The sequence below is a fragment of the Oryctolagus cuniculus genome, chromosome 12 (assembly GCF_964237555.1).
Source record: "Oryctolagus cuniculus chromosome 12, mOryCun1.1, whole genome shotgun sequence".
Classification (NCBI taxonomy): Eukaryota; Metazoa; Chordata; class Mammalia; order Lagomorpha; family Leporidae; genus Oryctolagus; species Oryctolagus cuniculus.
This window is the reverse complement of record NC_091443.1, coordinates 113,467,617-113,492,745: the sequence shown is the minus strand read 5'-3', so window position 1 is coordinate 113,492,745 and position 25,129 is coordinate 113,467,617. Positions and strand designations below refer to the sequence as shown.

The 25,129-nt window shown below is 39.1% G+C and overlaps 1 protein-coding gene across 1 annotated transcript in view; it reads left to right on the top strand.

Annotated features, from left to right (window-relative positions):
• Positions 1-23,456, top strand: part of LOC138844810 (zinc finger protein 334-like) — a 33,831-nt gene extending 10,375 nt beyond the window's left edge. The window contains exons 2-4 of the mRNA XM_070054858.1: positions 20,953-21,079; positions 21,325-21,417; positions 23,410-23,456. Coding sequence (XP_069910959.1) covers positions 20,953-21,079; positions 21,325-21,417; positions 23,410-23,456 — 267 coding nt within the window. The remainder of the gene's footprint in view (positions 1-20,952; positions 21,080-21,324; positions 21,418-23,409) is intronic.
• The last annotated feature ends 1,673 nt before the right edge of the window (positions 23,457-25,129 follow it).

The window sequence follows — 25,129 nt, the reverse complement described above, 5'->3', positions numbered from 1 at the left end:
ATATGTTCCCCAAGCTGTTCCCAATAAAACTTTACAACAGACGAGAACATTGCCACTGTCTGCTGTCTTGGACTAGAATCTGTGCATTTATTACCCGCTTACCACCCTCACTCCTGTTGTGTACCCCTCCTGATGGTTCTTTCTTGGTCACTCTTGTATCCAGATTCCTGTATAGGTGACAAAGTTTTTTTTAATATTTATTGATTTATCTGGTAAGCAGAGACAGAGAGGCATCTTCCATATGCTGGTTCACTCCCCAAATGGCTGCAATGGCTGGAGCTGGGCTGATCTGAAGCCAGGAACCAGGAGCCTCCAACAGGCCTCCAATACAGGTGCAGAGGCCCAAGGACTTGGGCTACCTTCTACTGCTTTCTCAGGCCATAGCAAAGAGCTGGGTCAGAAGTGGAGTAGCCAGGACTTGAACTTGTGCCGAAATGGGATGCTGGCATGACAGGGGTGGTTTTTACCCACTGCACCACAGTGCTGGCCCCTTGATACAAGCTTTGGCCAGCCTATTGGTCTGTTCACTCAGTCTAAATTGGAGTTGGCTAGTTCATGCACCCATTCCAGGGTTAAGGGGGCCCAGAATTGCCCATGACTGTCTCCTCTTTCTTGCTCACTCAAGAGATGGGCTCTGCTCACAGGTCCCAAGTGTCTTTGCTTGGTCCTCTTTCCCTGGTTCGCTAGTGAGCAGGCTGATTCTCAGGTAGGCAGGAAACCTGTTGGCTCACAGCAGCCTCTGGGTCAATGCTTTGCTCTCATCTGTGATGCAGTTAGAGTTTTCTCTTAGATCCCAAAAGCCTTCAGTAGGCGGTGTGATTTTATACTGCGATGTGTCTTTACAAAGGCAGGTATCACTGAGGACTCTGTCCTCAGGAACAGCTGAACTCACCCAGGCCTGAATGGAGTTCCAGGATCCTGGCTTCAGGCTGGCACTTTCCCAGCTGCTGTGGGCACTTAGGGAGGTACCAGCAAATGGAAGAAATCTGTCTCCTCCCACCTCTCTCCTTGCCTTTCAAAGGAAATGAAAAAATAGTTAAAAATTAAAAAAAAAATGTTTTGCCTTATGTCCAAAGGAAAAAAAATTACTGCTGCTGTATGTAGAACTCATTGTACACTTTGCAAATACTCACAAACCTCAGCTTAATGTCTGGGTGATCACTGCAGTCTGGGCTGCCCACTTTGGCTCCCATTCTGTGATCCATCCCTTTCCATCATCTGCAGTTCACTGTGAGTGCTCATAAATCACCAAACTGCCTCCCAGCTTTATATCCTTGTGTTCTTTATATCCAGCTTGGCCATAATCTCACTTTCTTCAGCAGCATGCTTATTTCCAAGATGCTTCATAGGCAAAGAGATTGTGAGGTCGTTGATTTTCTCTGAGCCTTCCCCCTAAGAGGTTTATTTTATGAAGCTGATTCTGGGTGATTGGTCACAAGTTGGGGTGCAGAGGTTGCTATTAGAGGAATAAGGCTGTCACTGCCCTTTGCACTCTGTCCCAACCCTGAAACCCATGCTTGCCTTTGAATTCTGCTTTTGGAGCACTGCAGTGATTCAATAAAAGAAGAAAAAGCTTTTAATGTTTAAACACTTATATTTATTAATATAAAGAGAGCAGATTCCATGTATTTAATGGATATAATTCTCAGAACATAACCATACTTCTTTGCCTATTTCCTCCTCCTTTCTTCATTTCTGTTTTTAATGATTTAAGAAGTTGGCTTTATTTCTTAACCTTATTTTTATTCTCTCTTCTCCAGTCTTCCTGTCCAATCTGGTACTTTTAGGTTTTTATTTTTTCCCTTTCTTTCTCATCCACTTTTTTGTCTATTCTGACCCCAGTTCCAAAGAAGGAATAGTGAATAAAAATCATGAGCTATTGATTCAAAGACAGGGATTCTATGTAGTATGGAATAAAGAAAAAACAGATTCCATTGCTTTTAAAGTTACCTATATATTTTTTTCTTTTTATAATGTTTATTTATTTGAAAGGCAGAGTTACAGAGAGGGAGAGACAAAGGCAGAGAGAGAGAGAGAGAGAGAGAGATCTTCTATCTGCTGGTTCATTCCCCAAATGACAATGTCAAAGGTGGGGCTAGACTGAAGCCAGGAGCCGGGAGCTTCATTCACGTCTCCCACGTGGTAGCAGGTGCCCGAGTACCTGGGTCATCATCTGCTGCTTTCTCAGGCTCATTAGCATGGAGCTGGATCAGAAATGGAGTAGCCAGGAATCAAACTGGCACCCCTATGGGATGCCAGCACTACAAGTGGCAATCTTTATTATGGCTATGCCACTGCATGAGCCCCAGATTCTATCTTAACAAAAGACAATACAGAATTTTTCTAGATGCCTTTTCCCTGTGGCTATACCATTGGGAATTTATTTCTTCTTATATAATGTGACTCACATTAATTATTTCCATGTTTCCTGATTAACATTTTCTATTGGTTCTGGAGGCTGACAGGTTCGGAGGCCAGGGAAAGAGCACCTGTTTTCTGTTCAGTTGTGCTGAACTCCATGGAAGCTATATAGGAAGTTTGTGAGCAGGAAAAGTGAGGTTGGAGGCATGAGAAAAGGCAATGAAGAGGGTGAGTATAGAGGAAATAAGTGCAGGACCGTATTCACAGAGAAGTTTGGTAAGAAAACTAAGTGTGATCAGAGAGCTAAAAAGAAGAAAAGCAAGCTTGAAGATAGAGATCAAAAGAGATGGTAAATTGGGAGCATCTGAGGGAATTCTGACTGATCACACATACATGTATTGAAGGTGTGAGGAGACAGGTTCTTGCATTCATATGGGTGTAGAGTCTCTTTGGAGGAAAAATTTGACAGATCTCTCTGTGAAATACTTTAAATGCAAATGTTCTTTGGTATGGTTCAACTACAGGAATTTATCTTACATATATTTGGTCAAATACATAAAGCCATGTAAGTTCTTTGTAATATTGTTCATTATGGGAATAAAACAGAAATGTATATTGTATATTGATAGAGAATTGTAAATTGCAAAATGTATAAAGAATTGGTAAAATACATTATGGTATATCTGTACAATGAAATACTAAATATATAGTGATTTGAAAAAGGATTTAGGGACAGTGCTTTTAAGTAAAACAAGGCACAGAAAAAATGTCGCTTTGCAAAGAAAAAAAGTACATGTGTGTATAAATATATATTTAAATTTTATATACTAATTTTCATTTTATTCATAAGCTAGAGAGACAGGAAAGGAGGGATTTTTCATCTGCTGATTCATTCCCCAAATGGCTGCAATGGCTGTGACTAGGCCAGGCTAAAGCCAGGAGCTCCCACTGGGTCTCCCACATGGGTGCCAAAGCCAAGGACTTTGACCATCTTTTGCTGCTTTCCCAGGCACATTCACAGAGTTTGATCAAAAGTGGAGCAGCCAGGACACACAGTAATGACTGTAAGGGATGCTAGCATCAAAGACAGTGGCTTCACCATTACACCACAATGCTGGCCCCATGCACATATATCTTTATGAAGGCATTTCAAAAGCCTCATGGAAAATGGGAGTTAAAAGCTGACATTACTTTGGTGCAACAATTGAAATTCATTCAATTTTTTTTCATAATATACCCAAATGGTTTTGAAACCTTCTTGTATGCATCAGCTTGAAAACTTATTATAGTAAAACAGACAAATAATTTAATTCCACTTTTTATGATGCTTTAAAGTACCCTTCTGTATATGTATATGGAAGTCTCAGAATGGAATGTAAGAATCTTTTAAGAGTAGTTTGTTCTGGGAAGTATGACTAGTACTCCTTAGAAAGAAGGGAATAATGCTTATATTTTTATGTTCTTCTGCAATGTTTAATAGCTAATATGTACATTATTGCTAAAGATGTATTTTTTAAAGACAGAGACTGAGAAAGTGAGAGTGAGAGAGAGATATATCTTCCATTACTGGTTCACTCCCCAAATGGGTACAATAAGTAGGGTGGGCCAGGCTGAAGCCAAGGACCAGGAACCCCATCTGGGTCTCCCACATAGTTGATGGGGATCCAAGCACTTGGACCATCTTCCTCTGCCTTCCTAAGTGCATTACCAGGATGCCGGATTACCAGAAAGCTGGAACAGAAGCCCAGCCAGGACTCATATCAGGCTTTCTATTATGGGATGCTGGCATTCGAAGCAGCAACAGCTTAACCTGCAGAATCACAATACTGCTCTGTGTATTACTTTTATTACTAAAAGAGCTAGATTCTGATTTTCAAATAATAATTTGGAGTTATTGGAACAGAAAAAGAATATTATGTAATATGAAAGGAAATAAAAATATAGACTTTAGTTAATGGTATGTCAATATCAGGTCAGTGTTGTGGCACAGTGGGTTAATCCATCAACTACATGCAAGCAATCACACCTCAGTGTTCATTGAAGTCTCAGCTGTTCCACTTCCAATTCATCTCAATGCTAATGCACCTGAGAAAGTAACAGAATATGGCCCAAGTACCTGGGGCCACTACCACACATGTGGCAATGCAGAAGGAGTTCTGGGATCTTTTTGGCTTTGGCTGATGATGGAAAAAGGACATAAGCCTCAGGACTGGCTCTGTGGCATAACGGGTAAAGCTGCCACCTGCAGTGCCAGCATTCCATATGGGCGCCAATTCAAGATCCCACTGCTTCACTTCCAATCCAACTCTCTGCTATGGCCTGGGAAAGCAGTGGAAGATGGCCCAAGTCCTTGGGCCCCTGCACCCACATGGGAGATCTGGAAGAAGCTCCTGGCTCCTGGCTTTGGACTGCCACAGCTCCGGCGGTTGCAGCCATCTGGGGAGTGAACCAGTAGATGGAAGACCTCCCTCCCTTTCTCTCTTTCTCTCTTTCTCTCTTTCTCTCTTTCTCTCTTTCTCGCTTTGTCGCTTTCTTTCTCTCTTTCTCTCTTTCTCTCTTTCTTTCTCTCTCTCTCTCTCTCTCTCCCTCTCCCTCTCCCTCTCCCTCTCCCTCTCCCTCTCCCTCTCCCTCTCCCTCTCCCTCTCCTTCTTCTCTCTGTGGAACTGTGACTTTCAAGTACAACAAATGAATTTTCTTTTTTTAAAAAAGGACATAAACTTCAGTCATTTTAGGTTCTTTTTACCCCTGCCTTCTTTAAAGAGGCAGTCTCACATCCTGTATTGTTTCTCATCCCAATCTTACATTCTTCTTCAGGTGAACGCAAGGAAAAAGATCCTTAAAATCTTAAAAAAAGAAAAAGCTATTACTGAAATTCTTTTGTTGTTCTCTTTTGTAATGTATGTTATGTATTATACTTGTGTACATATTGTATGTCTACATGGAAAATTTATGAAGAGCTCTGTTCTAATTGGCTTATGCTTGTGTTAGATATTGAAGAAATATTTCCAACTACATGTACCGGTTTTTTTTATTTGAAAGACGGAGTTACAGAGAGAGGTTGAGACAGAAAGAGAGGTTTTCCAACCACTGGTTCACTCCCCAGATAGCCGCAATGGCTGGAGCTGTGCCAATCCAAAGCCAGGAGCCAGGAGCTTCTTCCAGGTCTCCCATGTGGGTACAGGGGCCTAAGGACTTAGGCCATCTTCTACTGATTTCCCAGGCCATAGCAGAGAGCTGGATCAAAAGAGGAGTAGCTGGGACTAGAACCAATGCCCGTATGAGATGCCGGCACTTCAGGCCAGGGCTTTAACCCACTGTGCCACAGCTCCAGTGCTTACATTGGAACTTTGGTAACTATTTGACAGTTTTCTGGGGCTGGCGCTGTGGTGCAGCTCATTAACACCCTGGCCTGAAGCTCTGGCATCCCATATGGGTGCCGGATCGAACCCGGCTGCTCCTCTTCCCATCCAGCTCTCTGCTATGGCCTGGGAAAGCAGTAGAAGATGGCCCCTGCACCCACATGGGAGACCCGAAAGAAGCTCCTGGCTCCTGGCTTCGGATCTGCGTAGCTCTGCCCATTGCAGCCATTTGGAGAGTGAACCATCGGATGGAAGACCTCTCTCTGCCTCCCCTCTCTCTGTGTGACTCTTTCAAATAAATAAATAAATCCTTTAAAAAATTGTTTGCTAAGCTTTCAATTGATACTAGGTTATTAAGAGTAAGCAATCCGGGAAGCCTGACTTGTTCCCTCATTTCTCTATTCTCTTGAACATTGGAAGCTCATTCTATTCTGAAGAATTCTCCATCAAGATGTACAGTTTTATCTTTAGACCTTAAAAAAGGATGACTGGCCAGCACCATGGCTATAGGCTAATCCTCCACCTTGCGGCGCCAGCACACCAGGTTCTATTCCTGGTTGGGGTACTGGATTCTGTCCCGGTTGCCCCTCTTCCAGGCCAGCACTCTGCTATGGCCCGGGAGTGCAGTGGAGGATGGCCCAAGTCCTTGGGCCCTGCACCCCAGGGGAGACCAGGAGAAGCACCTGGCTCCTGCCATCGGATCAGCGTGGTGTGCTGGCCACAGTGCGCCGGCCACGCCGGCCATTGGAGGGTGAACCAATGGCAAAGGAAGACCTTTCCATCTGTCTCTCTCTCTCTCACTGTCCACTCTGCCTGTCAAAAAAAAAAATTAAGTGATGGTTGTTTAAATCTCATAATCCAGAAATCACAGTCTCATTGCAAGCTACATGGTGATAAAAGTTTAAAAATGAAAGCCTTAGGTTGGGTGTTACATTGCAGTGAGTTAAGCTTCCACTTGGGATCTCTTCATTCTATGATGGAGTACATGGAATCTTGTCTTGTCACCACTCCATCCGAGCTTCTTGTTAATGCTGAAGAATGAGAAGCAACATATGATGGTCCATGTCCTTAGATTCTATTCTGTCCAGCAGTATGAGAGCACCTGGCTCCTGAGTCAGCATGGCCCAGTTTCATTTGGGAAGAAAACCAACAGATGGAAGATTGTCTAAATTTCTTTGTTGTGCATTTCTCCTCTTTTGTTCACTCTTTCAAGTAAATGAATGAGTGAATAAATATTTTTTTGAATGAAGAGACATAAAAGTGATCAATTGCTTGCTGTTTTCTTTAAGTGAACAAAAGAGTGGACAGAAAGCAGATGTGATTTGTCAATATAATTCCATTTAGCCAGCTCTAGGAGTTGTCATTTCTATGAGGATTTTTTCTACAAGATGGCATGATAGGAGCCAGGTCATGACATCCCATTCCTAGTCACCTTCCAAATTAGATCTCTTTGCTCCTCATGCAACACAGAGGTGACTGTAGCCATTGTCTGAGTTCTTTGCAGGATTAGGATTGAGGAACAGAGCCTTACCATTGACTCAATATGATATGTGCTCATTTCTCTTCTTGCCTTTGGTTAAGACCAAATGTAAGAATTGCCCCTTTGAATCAATTTGTATTCTCACCAGAGAAAGGTGTCTTGATATTACCTTTCTATGTAGTAGAGGAAGAATCTCTGGACCCTGTTACCAGTTGTTGGCAGCTAGTTTAAGAATTGGTACCCTTGGTAGTATAGGGTACAGACACTCTGGTATATTTTAATGCCATTGTCTAGTTCTTCAGGACTCAAATACAGTTACTACTACACATGATGAGTAACCTGTTATCCACTCTTCCAAATATCCATATCTCATTTTGATAGGATTTCATTTTGTCTTCTCTATTATTAAGCTATATCAAGGATCAGTTTTTCCTAAAATTTTTTTTGATGATTTTCCTAGAAATTGTATACATTTATAACTGATAAACTCACTTGCAATTAGCAGTTCACTGTTTATTGGGCACTCAAATCATATTTCTATAATTTTTTTAAAGATTTATTTATTCTACTTGAAAGTCAGGGTTACACAGAGAGAGAAGAAGAGGGAGAGAAAGAGAGTGAGATCATCCGCTGGTTCACTCCTCAGATGGTCACAATGGCCAGAGCTGTGCCAATCTGAAGCCAGGATCCATGAGCTTCTTCAGGGTCTCCCATGTGGGTACAGGAGCCTAAGGGCTTGGGCCATCTTCCACTGCTTTCCCAGGTCATAGCAAAGAGCTGGATAGGAAATGGAGCAGCGGGACATGAACTGGTGCCCTTATGGAATGCCAGCCCTGCAGGTGGCGACTTTACCCACTATACCACAGTGCTTGCCCCTTCTATAATTTTTTTTTAATTTCTATTTGAAAGAGTTACAGAGATAGAGAGATATCTTCTATCTGCTGGTTCACTCCTGAAATGGCTACAAAAGTTGAGGATGCAATAGTCTGAAGTCAGGAGATTCATCTGGGTCTCCTGTAGGAGTGACAGGGGCCCAATCAGGCCACTTTTGTTATTTTTCTCGGGCTGTTAGGGACCTGCATTGGAAGTGAAACAGTTGGAGCACAAATCAGCACCTGTATGGGATACTGCCATTGCATATGGTGACACCATGATGCCCACTCCTCTATAACTTCTTTTATCTATGAGAAGCTACAGCTACCCAGTTCATTTTTTACACTTGATCTTAGCCAAAAGGCTGAGAAGCGATCCCAGTTCATTTTTTAATATTATCATTTTGAATAAATATTTACCCATTAGGTCAGATGGAAATAAAGCAAATATTTCATTATATTAACACTTATCACACTCCTCTTTGTAACCTGGCATCTAAATCTATATCTCTGTTTCTTTGATGAATTCCTTTCTTATTTAATTTAAAAGACTTTGAGACAGAGGATTCCTGTTTGCTAATTTATTAAATAAATGCCCACAAATGCCATGGTAAGGGTCGTGGAAAAGCTGGTTGCTGAGAACTCAATACGGGTTTTGCATGTGAGTTTCATGAACCCAATCATTTGAGTCATCAGCACTGCTTCTCAGGGTCTGCACTAACAAGATATTGGAGTCAGGAGCTATATCCATGTCTAGGAATTGAACTCAGGTACTCCAATAAAGGACTATTTAACTAAGGATAAATGCCCACCCTCAGTCTATATTTTAACTGTGAGACACAAATAAAAGTTTAATGACCCTCTGTGTATTTTGATAGCAATATTTGAATAGATCAGTATAAGAATCCTCCCATTTGAGTTCAAGTTTAGTTTCCCAACAGTAACATTTTCGGAACACCAGTTTATCCGGTTGCAAATCATGTAAAGGCTGATCAGAAAGTTATAGTGAAAAGGCCATGTTGATCTGCTGATTTGGGGGCTGTATATTTCAATAAAAGTGACAGGGATGGAGGGTATTGTCTCCTAACTGTGTTTTATGCTGTTATACATGGAAATGTTTTCTTAATTTCATTTGCAAATAGTTCATTGTTAGTATATACAAATGCCTCTGGTTTTTAAAATTTTATTGAAACAGTTTTGATTAATGTGTGCTACTCATTGATTATTATAGAGGATAGTGCAGTATTTGAACACATATACACCATAGAAACTGATCAAGCTAGATAACTGGTGTTTCCATTTCCTCTTCCTGTTTTGAGGCTACCAGCTCCTGTCCTCCAGTTCTTTATGCAGTACTTAATATGTACACTATTGTCATCTAGCTATACTATGGAACAGCAGGGGTTACTCCTGCCTCACTGTACTTTGCTACCTGTTATCCATTCCCCCTCTCTCCCTAGCCTCCACACTTCTCAGTCTTTCATAATCACAATTCTATGTTCACATCCATTTGTTTCACTTCCATATATGACAAGAAACTGGGAATTTGTGTTTCTGTGTCTGGTTTATTTCAATTAATTTGATGATATCTTTTTATACATTTTGCAAGATGTAACAACGTTGTATTTTTTTGTGTCTAAATGATGTTCCCTTGTCCACTTTTTCATTGATAGACAGCTAGATTGGTTATAGTTCATGGCTGCTGTGAACAGTGTTTTAGTCACTATAGTAGAATTGCTGTCTCTTTGATGTGAAAGTTTCATTTCCTTCTGATACATAGCCGGGAGTAAGAAAAGTATGTCATCTAATAGATCAATTTTTATCTTTTTTGAAGAATGACCATACTGTTCTCCATCACACCTGAATTAATTTGCATTTTCACCCACAGTATGTGAGAGTTATCTTTTCCCACATCATCATAAGCATTTGTTCTTTTTTTATCTTTTTGGGATAAGATGAGAATATTGTAGGTTTTTTGCTTCTTATCAGTTTATTAACTTGTTTATTAAAAATTTGTTTGTTTATTTGAATGACAGAGTTACAGAGAGAGAAGAAAATACAGAGATCTTTCATCAACTGGCTCACTCTGTGAAGAGTCACAGCAGCTGGGGCATGGCCAGACTGAAGTCAGGGGCTTCATCTAGGTCTTGCACATGAGAGGCAGGGGTCCAAGACCCTGGGCCATCTTCTGCTGCTTTCCCAAGTGCATTAGCAGGGAGCTCAATTGGAAGTGGAGTAGCCTAGACATAAACTGGCACTCACATGGGTTGCTGGCATGTGGCAGCTTAACCCACTGTGCCACAATTCCAGCCGTTCTCTTTATCAATTTAAATTCCTCAAAAAAGTCATTAATATTGGCATCTACATCATTTTCTTTTCATTGTTATCATTCAATTTAATGAAGTCTTGTTTGTATTTCAATTATTCCTCTCAAATTGCTCTTCCCAAGGTCATTAGATTACCATATTGCTTAAATGCAGCTTATGCTTTAAATTTTACTGAGTGCATGGACCAGTGAATGGAGGACCTCTGTCTGTCTCCCTGCCTGTCTCTGCCTCTGCCTCCCTGTGACTCTGCCTTTCAAATAAATGAGTAGATCCTTAAAAATAAAGCAAAATAAAATAAAAAAATTAAAAGCTTCCTTTGGTAGTATGGACATTTTGGTGATATCAATCCTTTCAATTTATTAATGGGGAATATTTTTCCTTTTGTGCATTTTCTTCTATTTAATGTTTTGTAATTTCCATGTAGAGTTCTTTCACTTTCTTGATTAAATTTATTCCAAGACAATAAAAGTGTTTTAGCTATTGTAAATTGTACTGACATGGTAAGTTCTTTATCAGCCATGAGATTTTCATGTGTTGATTTTATATCTTGCAACTTTACTAAACTCTTATGAGTTCCAATAGTCTTTTAGTGGGGTCTTTTGGTTTCCTATATATAGGATTATGTAATCTGCAGGCAGGGGTAATTGGACTTTCTCCATTCTAATTTGTATCCCTTTGATTTCTTTTTCTTGCATTATTGCTCTGTTTAAAACATTTAGAACTGTTTTTGAATACATGGCAAGAATGAGTAACTTTATTGAAAGTGTTTCCGACATTTTTTATTCAGTATGATACTGATTAAAGATTTATCATATATTGCCTTGAATGTGTTAAGAAATGTTCCTTTTATACCCAATTTGCTTAAGGGTTTTATAATGAAAGCATATTGTATTTTATCAAGTGCTTTCTATGCATCAATTGAGATCATCATGTGGTTTTTATTCAGTTGATTAATGTGACATATTACATTTATTGATTTGCTTATATTGAATTATTTCTGCATACCAGGGATACATCCCTCTTGGTCCATGTGAATCATTTTTCTAATGTATTATTAAATTCCATTAACTAGTCTTTTGATGAGGATTTTCATTCTATAATTCTCTTTCTTTGTCGTATATATTTTTTCTGGTTTATGAATTAAGGTGATGCTGGCCTAATAGAAGGTATTTGGGAGGATTCCCTCCCTTCCAACAATTTTGAATAGCTGAAGAAGATTTGGAATTAGTGCTTCTTTAAAAGTCTGGTAGAATTCAACAGTGAAGCCGTCTGGTCCTGGGCTTTCCTTTGTTGGGAAGGTCTTTATTACTGATTCAATCTGTCTTGTATTTTGGTTTGTTTCAGTTTTCTATGTGTCTTCATAACCCAAATTTGGTTTGTGTCCAGGAATCTTGATTCCTTTTAGGTTTTCCATTTTGTTAGCCATCTCATCAGATGCTCACAGTCTATACTGCACTGGTAATCTGAGTTTTGGGTACTCCACTTCCAAACCAGTTTCGTGCTAATATCCCTGGGAAACAGGGGATGATGTCTCAAATTCCTTAGTTCCTGTCACCTAATTGTTCTGTCATCAAAGTGGAGGACTTGAGAGCATGGTCCAGCCACAGCTGTTGCAGACATTTAGAGAGTGAACCAGAAGTTGGAAGATCTCTCTGCTCTCTCTCTCTCCCTCTCTCTTTCTCATTGTGTGTGTGTGTATGTCTCTCTCCCTTTTTTAAAAATCATTTTAAAAATATTTACTTATTTATTTGGAAGTCAAGAGTTCCAGAGAGAAGGAGAGACCAAGATCTTCCATCAACTGATTCTCTCCTGAGTTGGCTACAATGGCCAATGTGTGGCCAGGCTGAAGCTAGGAGATTTTTCTGGGTCTCCCATGTGGGTGGCAGGAACCCAAGTACTTAGGCCATCTTCCTTTTCTCAGCCCATTGGCAAGGAGCTGGTTTAAAAGTGGAATAGCTGGGACTTGAACTAGCACCTATACAGGATGCCAACTTAATGAGGGGCAGCTTTGCCCATTGTGCCACCACACCAGATCCCCTCTGCCTTTCAAATAAGTCAATCTTTAAAAAAGAATAAAAAAGATGTAAAGTAGTAAAAGTCATCATGATTGAGCATTGGGGAATCCATTGAAATGATCTACTTTTTAAAAGATTATTTATGCATTTGAAAGTGTCATAGAGTGAGAGAGGGAGAGATTGATCTTCTGATTTGTTCACTCCCCAGATGGCTGCAATGATTGTGGCTAGACTAGACTGATATCAAAAGCCTGGAGCTTCTTCCAGGTGTCTCACATGAGTGCAGGAGCCCAAGCATTTGGAACATCCTGTGGTTACTTTCCCAGACACATTAGCAGGGAGCTGGATCAGTTTGGAGCATTAATTTCTGTGATACTGCCCTTGCAGTTCAAGTATACAAAACCCACCTGGCACAATGTCCCATTTATGGGTAGGCCCAGTATAACAGTTTCCAACTCTCCAAGGTTTGGGCTAGATGGCCCAAATGAACTGTAAGATATTAGCCTTGTTTGTTCTTCACAATGTGTCAAATAGTGTCATTCAAGGAGGATGTTATCAATGTGATTTATGCTTGTATTCCCATTGAAAAAAATGTGTTTGCTGGCAAAATCAATGAGGTGCCCATGTATATCCTAGAAGTATCCTTTCAAAGTGAAGGCAGAGACTGAGGGGCTTTTGGAAAAGCTTTGAATAAAAGTCTCCACACTTGTAATAGTTGAGACACATCATTTATCTAATGAGAGACATCAGATACATTGGTATTAGATATAAGGTACAGTAGACATATGGGTGGCACATAGCATTAAGATTTTAGTAATCTAACATGAGGTGCTATTTATTTTTTTTTCCAGATTTAATAGATAAAATTGGGCTGCCACATAGGGAATAGTTGAAATAATCACCTTTTTGATAATTAAGTCTAGGGTAATAAATGTTAATGCTTGAAGACCTTGAGTTTTTTTATAGGGCCATCTTAATTATTTTAGTTTGTGATCTATGAATTCTTATTTTCTCTAGCCAAGTAACTTACAAATTTTCTGCAATGTTGCCTCTTAAGTAAATAAATAAATCTTTAAAAGAATTCTGTAAATATTTTAAAAAAAAGACTGACCCACCTCAATTTGTAGAATAAAGTCACTGAAAGGCAAATACCAGATTAGAGATGATACAGGAATTTGAACAGCACAATTATTACATTATACATAGAAAACTGACCAATAGCTGTGAGCCAAGAGTCAATGGCCTGTGACACTACCACTCAGATCCTCAAGAAGTTGATAATTTCAGCCCATTCTCATTTAGACAAGAAAAGGAGTAAAAGCAGGAGCTCCATGACATGATCATGTTTGTCTCTTTGCCTAGTTTGTGGAAGAATCCAAATTAAAAAAATAAATGAATAAATAAAGTTTTGTTAAATATACACAAATAATTGGATGGAGTGATGAATCGATAAATTTCAGTAACTGGGTATAGAATTACCAAGTAGTTCAATTTTAAATATTCACAAACATTTCAGATGGCACTCACTCTGTTTTCCAGCCATATTAATCCACTTAATGTATTAGAATATTTTTCCTCATTGTGAAGTGAGATCCATTGATGGACCAAAATTAATTTAGTAGGTAAGGTCAAGCATCATTTTAAAGGATTAAAATCCTTTTTTTCAGGAATATTAATACATATGAATGTATTATGTATATTATGTACATATGTATGTACATAATATCATGTATTATGTACATTAAATACATATGTATGTACATAATATTATGTATTATGTTAAAAAGAGTCCCTGGAGTTTTTTTTTTCTAAATATTTGTATGAAAGGCTCTGGAACCACAATTTAAATAATAAATTTCACAATTTCCAAAAATTATTTCCACATTTGAATTTTGCCAGTTATTGTATGTTGCTTTGAAATGTATATCTGTCAAACCAAGAATTAATGAGGAATTCGAGTATTATGTGGGTATCTCATGTGGTTAGACAAGTTCTGATGTATACTCTCTGTGTCACAGGAGGCTGATTACCCAGTAAATATATGGGTCATCCTCACTGCTTCCTAATGGAGGTCTGCATTGCTTTATGGGAAATGTAGCCTCATCTGCCCATGATGTTGGGAGGACAGAACCATGGAAACTCTCCTCTGTCTTCCTTCTTAGTGTGTGCCGTTCCAACCACTACCACCATCCCCATAGAATTCCTGGTGCTGGGCTTCCCTCCTATTACTCAAGAACTGTGTGGGTGATTTCTGTGTCTGTGAATGTCAGTGTGGAGGTATAAGGGAACTTGGGGAGCAATACAGGTGCCTGTCTCTTGCTGGCATAAGTGACAGTCATGGATCTGAGGTGTTAGAATCTGTCATTCAGATCCACCATAAAGATCTTGGCTGGTCCAGGAAGAGACACCAGTGGTAAATCCTCAGTTCCAGAGCTGGAGAAAGAGTGAATAAGGTTGGGCTTTCAAGGATTGTTTTTTTGTCAAATGATGCAGTGTGACTCCAGGTGTACAGAAGGTACAAACAATCTGTCTCAGCCTAGATGGCCACAGGATCGAGATGGGTTTTCAGACCATTTTAGCTGAAATGTGTATGGGGTGACTGAATGTAGATTGTACCCCTGTCACTGTTTACCCATCTGTAAGATGAAGTGTATTAGTAGTACTAGGGAAATGTCCCCACATTTCTTGAGAAACCATTGTGAGATATGTGCAGGCCGACTTACACTATGTGACAGTTGCATTTGTGGGGCTTATGGTATATCTTCTCCAAATGAATTTTCTAGTTTCCTGCACTGTGTAGACTGAGCAGCACTACTCATTTGAGGTTATGGAAGGTTATACAACACCTAGTTTCTAGCAACATGGACATTTGGGTCCTGGCTGACAGTCCCATTTCCTTTGGAAGTGAGTAGCTTTTATGATACTTGAAGAAGGGAACTCCAGGAATAAGAATCATTTCTGACAGAATATCACTTGATGCTCTCTGAGACAATACCTTACTACTTCAGAGCACAGCAAAACATCACTGAAATGCAAAGATCCTAGATTGCATGATCCTAGCAGTTATTAATCATACTGACCAGAATGAATACGATTTAGTTGATATTACCTTACCTCATCCATAAGTTATGGAAGACTGGTGATATTGGCAGTTCTGGACCAGCCTTCAAAAAAAAGTTGTGTATGGATTAGAAAGAAGGCAAGGGCATAGCAGATGTTTCTTAAATGGTCTTGAGGGTGTGGCCTGGGGTGGAGGGACAACCCCTCATGTCTGAGAGTCACTGTCTACATTGCTTTCTACCACATGCCCATTACTTCATTCTGCTATCATGTTTTTCAGAAATGGGGGTCTGTGAAACCTAGTCTGCCATACACTTGGTATCTAGAGCCATGCTGCTGCCCTCTATATTCTAGGAATTCATCCTGGTAGCTCAAGGAATGTCTGTGAGGGTCTCTGCATGTAAAAAGATTAAATAAATTATATTTCAGGAGATAGATGGATTGAGTAGTGTCAGATGATTTGCAGATGCCTGGCATCCTAACTTTAGGATGGTGATTTCTATTTTGCTACACTTAATTTTAAAACACATTTATTGGGGCCGGCACTGTGCAATAGCGGGTAAAGCTGCCACCTGCAGTGCCAGTATCCCATATGGGCACTGGTTCAAGTCCCAGCTGCTCTACTTCTGATCCAGCTTTCTGACATGGCCTGTGAAAGCAGTGGAAGATGGCCCAACCCCTTGGGCCCCTTTGCCCATGTGGGAGACCTGGAAGAAGCTCCTGGCTCCTGGCTTTGGATGAGCACAGCTCCAGGCATTGCAGCCATTTGGGGAGTGAACCAACAGATGGAAGACTGTCTCTCTCTCTCTGCCTCTCCTTCTGTCTGTGTAATGCTGACTTTCAAATAAGCAAATCTTTAAAAAAAAACACATTGATTTTTCAGATTACTTTCAGAAACTCACCAGTTTCAAATAAGTATTGCTTTAGAAGACTGCCCTGAGCATGCCTTTCCTTTTGATCTTGATGTTACATATGGATTGTGCGACATCAAAAGCCATATCAAAATTTTCCCACTTCACTGTCAGTAATTTCTTCTTGAAAGTCTTGACCAATATTTAGTATTCATGCAGCTTCAGAAAATTACTGTGAGCTTTTTCCTATTTTCTGAATCATAAAACTACACTAACTCAGACTCCATGTGCTAATAAGTTTCCTAAAATATAACAAAAATATGACCACATATAAGCAGAAATGTGAAACATAAAGTTATGATCTCCAATGAATTCATTTGTGTGATTCCAGGGCTACTTTTTTTTTTGAAGATTTATTTATTTGAAAATCAGAGTTACACACAGAAGGAGAGGCAGAGAGAGAGGTCTTTCATCCGCTGGTTCACCCCAGATGGCCACAGTGGCTGGAACTGTCCCAATCAGGAACCAGGAGCCAGGAGCTTCTTCTGGATTTCCCATGTGGGTGCAGGGGCCCAAGGACATGGGCCATCTTCTACTGCATTCCCAGCCCATAGCAGAGAGTCAGGAGTTTAAGAAGTTGGTCTTTTGATTACAACTATAGAAGATCTTATAGTCCTAGAAACAGTAGACCAACTGGAAGACCTCACCCTACCAGAAGCCATTCCGACAATGATTGATCAAACTGCAGCTGGAATACCCAGTACAGTTCTGCTTACTACACTTCAAGAAAGATCTGAAAGCGGAAAAAGAACCATACAAGTGCAGTTCAAGCAATCAAAGGGTGGGTGGAAGGTGCTGCAGTATGAATACTGTACGGATATTTTGAGTCTGGTCTGAAAAGACAAAAGAATTATCAAAATCTACATGGAATAATTGAAGTCCCTTCAAGTTTGAAAGTAAGCATTTTAAGACAAATAAAAGGAAGTTCAACTTTGTACTTGTGGCAACTAATCCCTAAATATGAATAGGTTTATATTGATTCATGGGTAACAGGTCCCTAATAAATTATTTAAAACTAGGATGTCTGGATATCAAGGAAGACAGCCATAGTCTCTTACAGTGCCTCTATTGGTCTGTCTCAAACTGAATTGGGTGGGAAAAGGTGTGGTCCAATATACATTTTTTCTGGATTCTCCTTAAAATTCCTTTTTAGCCATTATTGGCAAACTTTGCCTTTGTTTATTCTGGTGCCAGTATTTTCTGCTTAATCATTTGCTTTGTTGGCATCTGAGTATATTTGCTTAAAAACCACATATAGTTGACTTCTTTAACCACTTTTTCCCACGTAGATTCCATATATACTTGACATCCAGTTTGAGAGGGCCCATCTCTTCTCACTTCTTTCCTAATCAGTATGTTCAGTGAATATTTATTGAGCACTTAAGACTGGGCAAAACATTGTACAAAGTAATTGGATAGAAAAATAGATAATTCCCATATTCAATAAATGTCTACTGAGCACATTCTAGTGTATCATTACAGATGGCCTCACTGTTTTGTTTGAGGTGTATTATTTGTGGCTATATTACACCATTCACATTTTAATGTAATTATAAAACCTGATATACTATCAAAGATAGGTAATTTTGTGGTTTATCTACCTTTCAAAAAGTATCTGCGGCTGGTGCCATGGCTTACTTGGCTAATCCTCTGCCTGCATGCCGGCATCCAATATGGGCACCGGGTTCTAGTCCGGGCTGCTCCTCTTCCAGTCCACCTCTCTGCTGTGGCTCAGGAAGGCAGTGGAGGATTTCCCAGGTGATTGGGTGCCTGCACCCACATGGGAGAACAGGAGGAAGCACCTGGCTCCTGGCTTCAGATCAGTGCAGCACCGGCCATAGCGGCCATTTGCGGGGTGAACCAATGAAAGGAAGACCTTTCTCTCTGTCTCCCTCTCACACTAACTCTACCTGTCAAATAAGTAAAAAGAAAAAAACTATCCAGTATTTCTTTGCACCCCATTCATAATGAAAAAGTGGTGTTTCAATCTGTAGTGCACTGATTTATTGTGCCATTGCTGTAATATACTAGAGTTATATTAAATTGTTAACTCTGCCTCATTAAATACGTTAGGAAATAATCCCACAAATAAGTATTTAACTTTGCATCAGATATAAAAGAGATTCTGGGTGATATAATTAGATTATTTTGAGGCAGACTTGAGCGCTGTTATCCCAACTGATTTAGTATGTTATGTAATGAGAATAAATTCACCAAATTATAATTTTTATTGATTTACATGTACATTTTATAGGGGCATGTTCTGTGTATAGTGAAAAAATAACTTTTATAGTCTCACAAAATGCTTTTGATTCCTTAGTTCCTTATTAGGATATGAATTTTTTGTTTAGCTATACATTGGTTCCATCATGAGTTTTGTCATATTTTGCCATGTTTTTATAACTTGCATGTAAAGTTATTAATCTTAAAATTTGGAGATGGAATTTAACTTACAAGAGTTTTGAAAATACAGGAGAATACACATTAACTTTAAGGGAGGTGTAACATGGAGGTATTTTTAATTCCTATTTTATTGTTTTTAAAGATTTATTTATTTTACTTGAAAGTCAGAGTTACACAGAGAGAGGAGAGGCAGAGAGAGAGAGAGAGAGAGAAAGATCTTCTACCCACTGATTCACTCCCCAATTGGCCACAATGGTTGGAGCTGTGCAGATCCAAAGCCAGAAGCCAGGAGCTTCTACCGGGTTTCCCACGTGGGTGCAGAGGCCCAGGGACTTTGGCCATCTTCTACTGCTTTCCCAGGCCATAGCAGAGAGCAGGATCAAAAGTGGAGCAGCCCGGACTTGAACCACTGCCCATATCGGATGCTGGGACTGCAGGTGGCAGCCTTACTTGCTATGCCACAGCTCCCACCCCAATCCCTATTATATATAAAAAAAAAAAAAAAAAAAAAAAAAAAAAAAAAAAAAACTTGTTAAACTTGCCGAGGATCAAAGAGCAGGTAGATCTGAGGTTAGAAGCCATTTTTCTCTTAGCTCACCTCTGTTGCTTGTTTTCATTTTTTGTTTTGAGTCAAATGGGAAAATGTTTTTATGACTTAGTTTTTGTGGAGAAAATAAAGTTGGTATAATGGAATCTAAAATTTCTAGCAAAAATGGCTAGATTCAATTAGAAAATGTATCTTGTTTTATGCCTTTACATAATAGCATTGTAGTGGTAGTTATTATGGGTAGGGATTCCTTGTATTTTCCAAAGTTAATATCTATATGGTTCACAGATATTTTGCCCTCTTCCTCCCTTCTCCATTTCCTTTTGAATTGAGGTTAAAACTTTCAAGGGGCACAAAAATTAAGTTACATTTTCAGTTGAGAATTGGTTCCAAAAATATTGGTGGGTACAACTATTGAGGGTTTTTGTTAATCTTTTCCTGGAAAATGTGTCATAAATACAATAATAACACTTGGTAACTCTAAAAAATAATTTTAAATGCAGTAACTCAGAAAAGGCCCATGTGGTTTTTGCTGCTATTGAATTTGCTTTAGGATATCTCCTGTGGTGGTTATGATTTGTGGACTGCTATTAATATTATTGAGCACTTAACATCAAGCCATATGCTTTTCAGACACTCCTGTTTAATCCCCAACACACTCCTGGGAAATGGGTACTATCCCCATTTTATAGATGGAAATTATCACTTATGGAATGCCTATCATGTGGATAGGCTTTTTTGCATAGCTTCATTTCTCACCTTCAATAATTTTTCTGGATGAGGAAAAGATTGAGTGTCATGGGTCAGAGACTCACTCCAGCCTGACTTCACACATTCTGTAAGGTTTTCATTGTATTTTGACCATGTTCCTGTTTACAAAGAGCCAATTACATTTTTAATTGGGGAGGCTGTATCTTGAGCAGTAGTCTAATGGCATTCAACCAGGACCATCACTGCTTCTAGGATCCCTAGGAGAGCTGTGAAATAAGCAATCTGCTTGTCTTCAACCATGGGCATCTACAGGATGCTGTTAGTCATTATGGGAAAGGTTCATTCTCTTGCATTTTTCTCCCCCTTTATTACTTCCTTTAACAGTGTTGTTTATCTTTATTATGATTCTCTGTATTTGTGACAGCTATCTTACCCTTGTGCTTAAGATGGGCTTTTTCTTTTTAATAAAAAGGTGAGGCATGTAAATTTCCTAACATAATTGACAGTAGTTTGTAAAGAAGTTAAGAGGTCTTTGTGTCCAGTTTTCAGATCATCTTTCTTCACACTAGAGAGTGAAATATTAAACTGATCCAGCAACCAAAAAAAAAAAATCGAGCGAGAGAGATTCAATATTGTCCTCCTTTCAGCCTGGGGTGCAATTCCCCTTGAAATACATGGCCCTTTGTGACCTGAAACCTATGTTTTCTTCCAGTTGGGGCATTTTTCACAGCCTGTAGGCCATAGGTTTGACTCCCTGCTGAGTGCTTCTGTGTGGCTGTCCAAATGCTCAACAAGTCTAAAATGAAAGCACATCCTTCCCTCTTCCTTCATACCCATCTGTAAGGTAAAACCACCAGTATTTGTTTTGTGACAGTTGATCTGTTGACCACAAGTGTTCTATTACAGGTGATGATAACGTTTGAAGATCTGGCTGTTTACTTTACCTGGGAGGAATGTCAGAACATGAACAAAGCTCAGAAAATCCTGTACAGGGATGTGATGCTGGAGACCTACAGCAGCCTGCTCTTCTTGGGTGAGTGGCACCCATCACATGTCTAATGAACACATTGTCTTGCTATTTGAAAAATAAGTGAAGACTTTATAAAGTTTAATGATGTGCAGTTAGAGAATTTGTGTCCATGAATAATCCTAAGGTTGTATCATCTAGGAAAGGATCCAAATTGGAACATTTGTTGCATAGCTCCTGAAATAAGCTGTTTTCCTTTAAATAACCCAAGATAGTGATTTCACAAAGTCTTACATTGTTTGCATTGATAGGACACTGCATTACCAAACCCGATTTGATCTTTAAGTTGGAGCAAGGAGCAGAGCCATGGATGGTGAGTGAATTCTTAAATCAGAACCTTCCAGGTCAGTAGGTACTTAATGGTGAGGGAGGCCAAGGCAGAAAGATTGCAACAGATGTTCACTGATGCTCTTTCCATGACTTTTTCCCAAGTGTTACTCCTGATGATATCTGGCTTTGTGCATCAGACAAGGGATTCTAGAGTATCTAGGGATGCCATTTGATCTCTAAATCTCTGTGTTCTTGATAAAGACGTTCTTTGATTAAAAAAAGAAAAGTTGCAATCCTTTTCTGATGTTACTAAGGCTTTTTTCTAGGTTAGATACATTCCCCAAATTCTCTATATTTAATACCTTTTCCTTCATGCATTTATTCTTTTCTTCATTTCTTGTTAGTTGGGCAAGTTAGAAAAACTTCTTTCAGATGAGTTACCACTCATGGTTTTGGCCAGGCACAGAACTTGCTATTTTAAGAAACTCATGACTGAACAAATAAATCTGATCTCTGTCTCTCTCTCTCTCTCTCTCTCTCTGTCTCTCTCTTTTCTCTTTCTCTGTGCCTTTCAAATAAAATAAGAAAAAAGTAGGTTGTTAAAAACATTTGAGGAGAGAGCCTGTGGTTGGCAACCTTCTGTTTCATTCTCTCTGTGTGTCTCATTCTCCATCTCTCTGACTCTCAAGTATGTAAATAAATAAGGGAATGCTAAGAGATGGTCAGAAGTAAGCCTCTGTGCTGTGACATCAGAAGTCCTGAAGTAAGCAGGAACTTGTATAGAAACAGAAAAATAAGTGATCCTAAACTCAACAAGAAAGTCTTGAGATTCTGAATCCCAAGGTCAAGTAACCTCATGGTTTTATGTTGATTGTCTCAAATATGTAGTTTGAAGTATGAATTCTGTCTCAAAGAAAAAAGATAAGAAAGGAATAGGAAATTAAGATTTCTTTGAATATAACAGACAGCTGATCAAAAGCCTCCAGAAACACAAATTATCACATATGAGTGTTAATAGTAAAACCTGAGGGGAGATAACCAAGACTAGTGATTTCAGAATGAGCAAGAAAATATTTTTCAAAGAAGGCAAACACATTCTGGGTTGCAAAAATAAATTGTTTCAGCTGTTAGAGAGTGTATTCCCGAGGTGGTATATTGCAATGTTTCTGTACCTGTTGTAGTTCTGAGAAGCTGAAGATGTTAGATTTCCTTAGGAATATGGGGAAGCTATCATAGAGTGCAGATAAAAGCAGAGTTTCTCATTTGAAAAATCTACAAATGTTCCCCTGGGAAGCCTGATCATGAGAAAACTATAGATTCAAATCTTGGTCTTACATGTGATACTGTTTAGAGTACAGACACATTTCACTCTTCTTCACCTGCAAGAAAATGATCCAGTAAAGCATTCCCATATTTATGTTTGAAATATCAGAGAGCACACACATTAACTTTTTAATAAAAATTAACTAAAGAAGAAGGAAAGGGAAAAAAGTATTTCTTAGGCAATGGGGGAATATATTTACTAAATATTTATCCATTCTTTAAAATCTTATAGTTGTCTCATCATTGTTAAGGGTAGAATAACAATGAGAAGAGAAAGATCATTTATTTGCTCACTTTTCCAATGTCTGCAACTGTTAGGTCTGACTAGTCTGAAGCCAAAAGGCTGGAACTTCATCTAGTCTAACCTGATTTATCACAGGTCCCAAGCCCATGAATCATTATTTGCTGCCTTCTCATTTATATATGCAAGAGCTTTAATGGAATCAGAATAGCCAGGCTCAAACTGGCACTATTTTGAGATACAGGCACCCTAAGCAGTGAATTAACAAATCTAACCAGGAAAGCCATTCTGCCATACTTGAATAAAATTCAAGTAGTAAACGATTGAACAGAGAAATTTATTGGTAAAACCTAATATATCAATGTCTTAAGGGAAAAAACAAACATATAATGAGCATAAATGTCTTCTACTGATTATGTTAAAATCTTCATTTCCCTTACATCAGTATTCCAGAAGAAAGTAATTATATGTGATTCAGTGATTTTTTTTTGTCTCATTTCAGTTGCCATGAAGAGTGATGACATTATTAGGACCAACCAGGAAATTTGAGAAAAAAATTTTAAGCAGAATGTTATTACAAATAATAAGACATCAACTCCCAAAAGAGTTGCATTAAATAAAAGACTTAATTTAAATTCAAGTCATGTTTCAAAACTGATTAACAAAAAAGAAATTATTCATCAATGAAACCTGAGAAATGCAATGTGTGTCACAATGTGTATCCCAATGGTGGGGCTGATGAGCTGCAAGCTGGAGAGAAACTTGATGCCGCTAAGATACCTGGGAACTCTGCCCAGTGCTGTGAGCCTCTTAGTGAGTATCACAAGATTCAGACTGTGAAGCCTTCATTTGCACATAGTGGACAAGGGAAAGACTTCAAAAGGAAGAAGATATTCTTTAGATTTGGAACGGTCCATATGGGAGACCCCTGTAATAAGTCAACTGTCACTGTTGGAAAGACAACTCAAATAGAAAAAACTCTTCATAAAAATGCTAACCTCAGTAAGCATCAACAAATCAACACAGGAGAGAAACTCTATGAAGATATGGGATATGTGGAACCTCTTCTTTACAAATCAGATCTTTTAATAAATCAGAGACAACATATACAGAAAAAACCCTATGCATGTAAGCCTCGTGGAAAATCCTTCAGGTCTAAGTCCTGCCATACCATCATTCACAGTACTTCCTTACAGGAAAACTCGCAAGAGTGTAATGAATGTGGAAAAGCCATATACCCGAAGGTAGATGATATTAGACATCAGGAAATACATACAGAGGACAAACCTAATGAATGTAAAGACTGTGGGAAAGCCTTTGGCAAGAAGTCACATCTTTTTTTTTTTACCTTTTATTTAATGAATATAAATTTCCAAAGTACGATTTATGGATTACAATGGCTTCCCCCACATACCGTCCCTCCCACCCACTACCCTCCCCTTTCACACTCCCTCTCCCCTTCCATTCACATCAAGATTCATTTTCGATTATCTTAATATACAGAAGATCAGCTTAGTATACATTAAGTAAGGATTTCAACAGTTTGCTCCCACACAGAAACATAAAGTGAAAAATAATAGATGATTTTTTTTTAATGATGATGAAATCAGATCAGACCTATTGTCATGTTTAATCCCAGTGAGAGTCAAGTTGGGAGTTGATAATTTCTTCTTTTTTTTTTTTCCAGAGGATCAGTTTAGTATGCATTAAGTAAAGATTTCAACAGTTTGCACCCCCATAGAAACACAAAGTGAAATATATTGTTTGAGTACTCGTTATAGCATTAAATCTCAATACACAGCACATTAAGGACAGAGATCCTACATGAGGAGTAAGTGCACAGTGACTCCTGTTGTTGACTTTACCAATTGACACTCCTGTCTATGGCATCAGTAATCTCCCTATGCTCCAGTCATGAGTTTCCAAGGCTATGGAAGCCCCCTGAGTTCTCCGATTCCTATCTTGTTTAGACAAGGTCATAGTCAAAGTGAAAGTTCCCTCCTCCCTTCAGAGAAAGGTACCTCCTTCTTTGAAGACCTGTTCTTTCCACTGGGATCTCACTCACAGAGATCTTTTGCCAGAGTGTCTTGGCTTTCCATGCCTGAAATACTCTCATGGGCTTTTCAGCCAGATCCGAATGCCTTTAGGGCTGATTCTGAGGCCAGAGTGCTATTTAGGACATCTGCCATTCTATGAGTCTGCTGAGTATCTCACTTCCCATG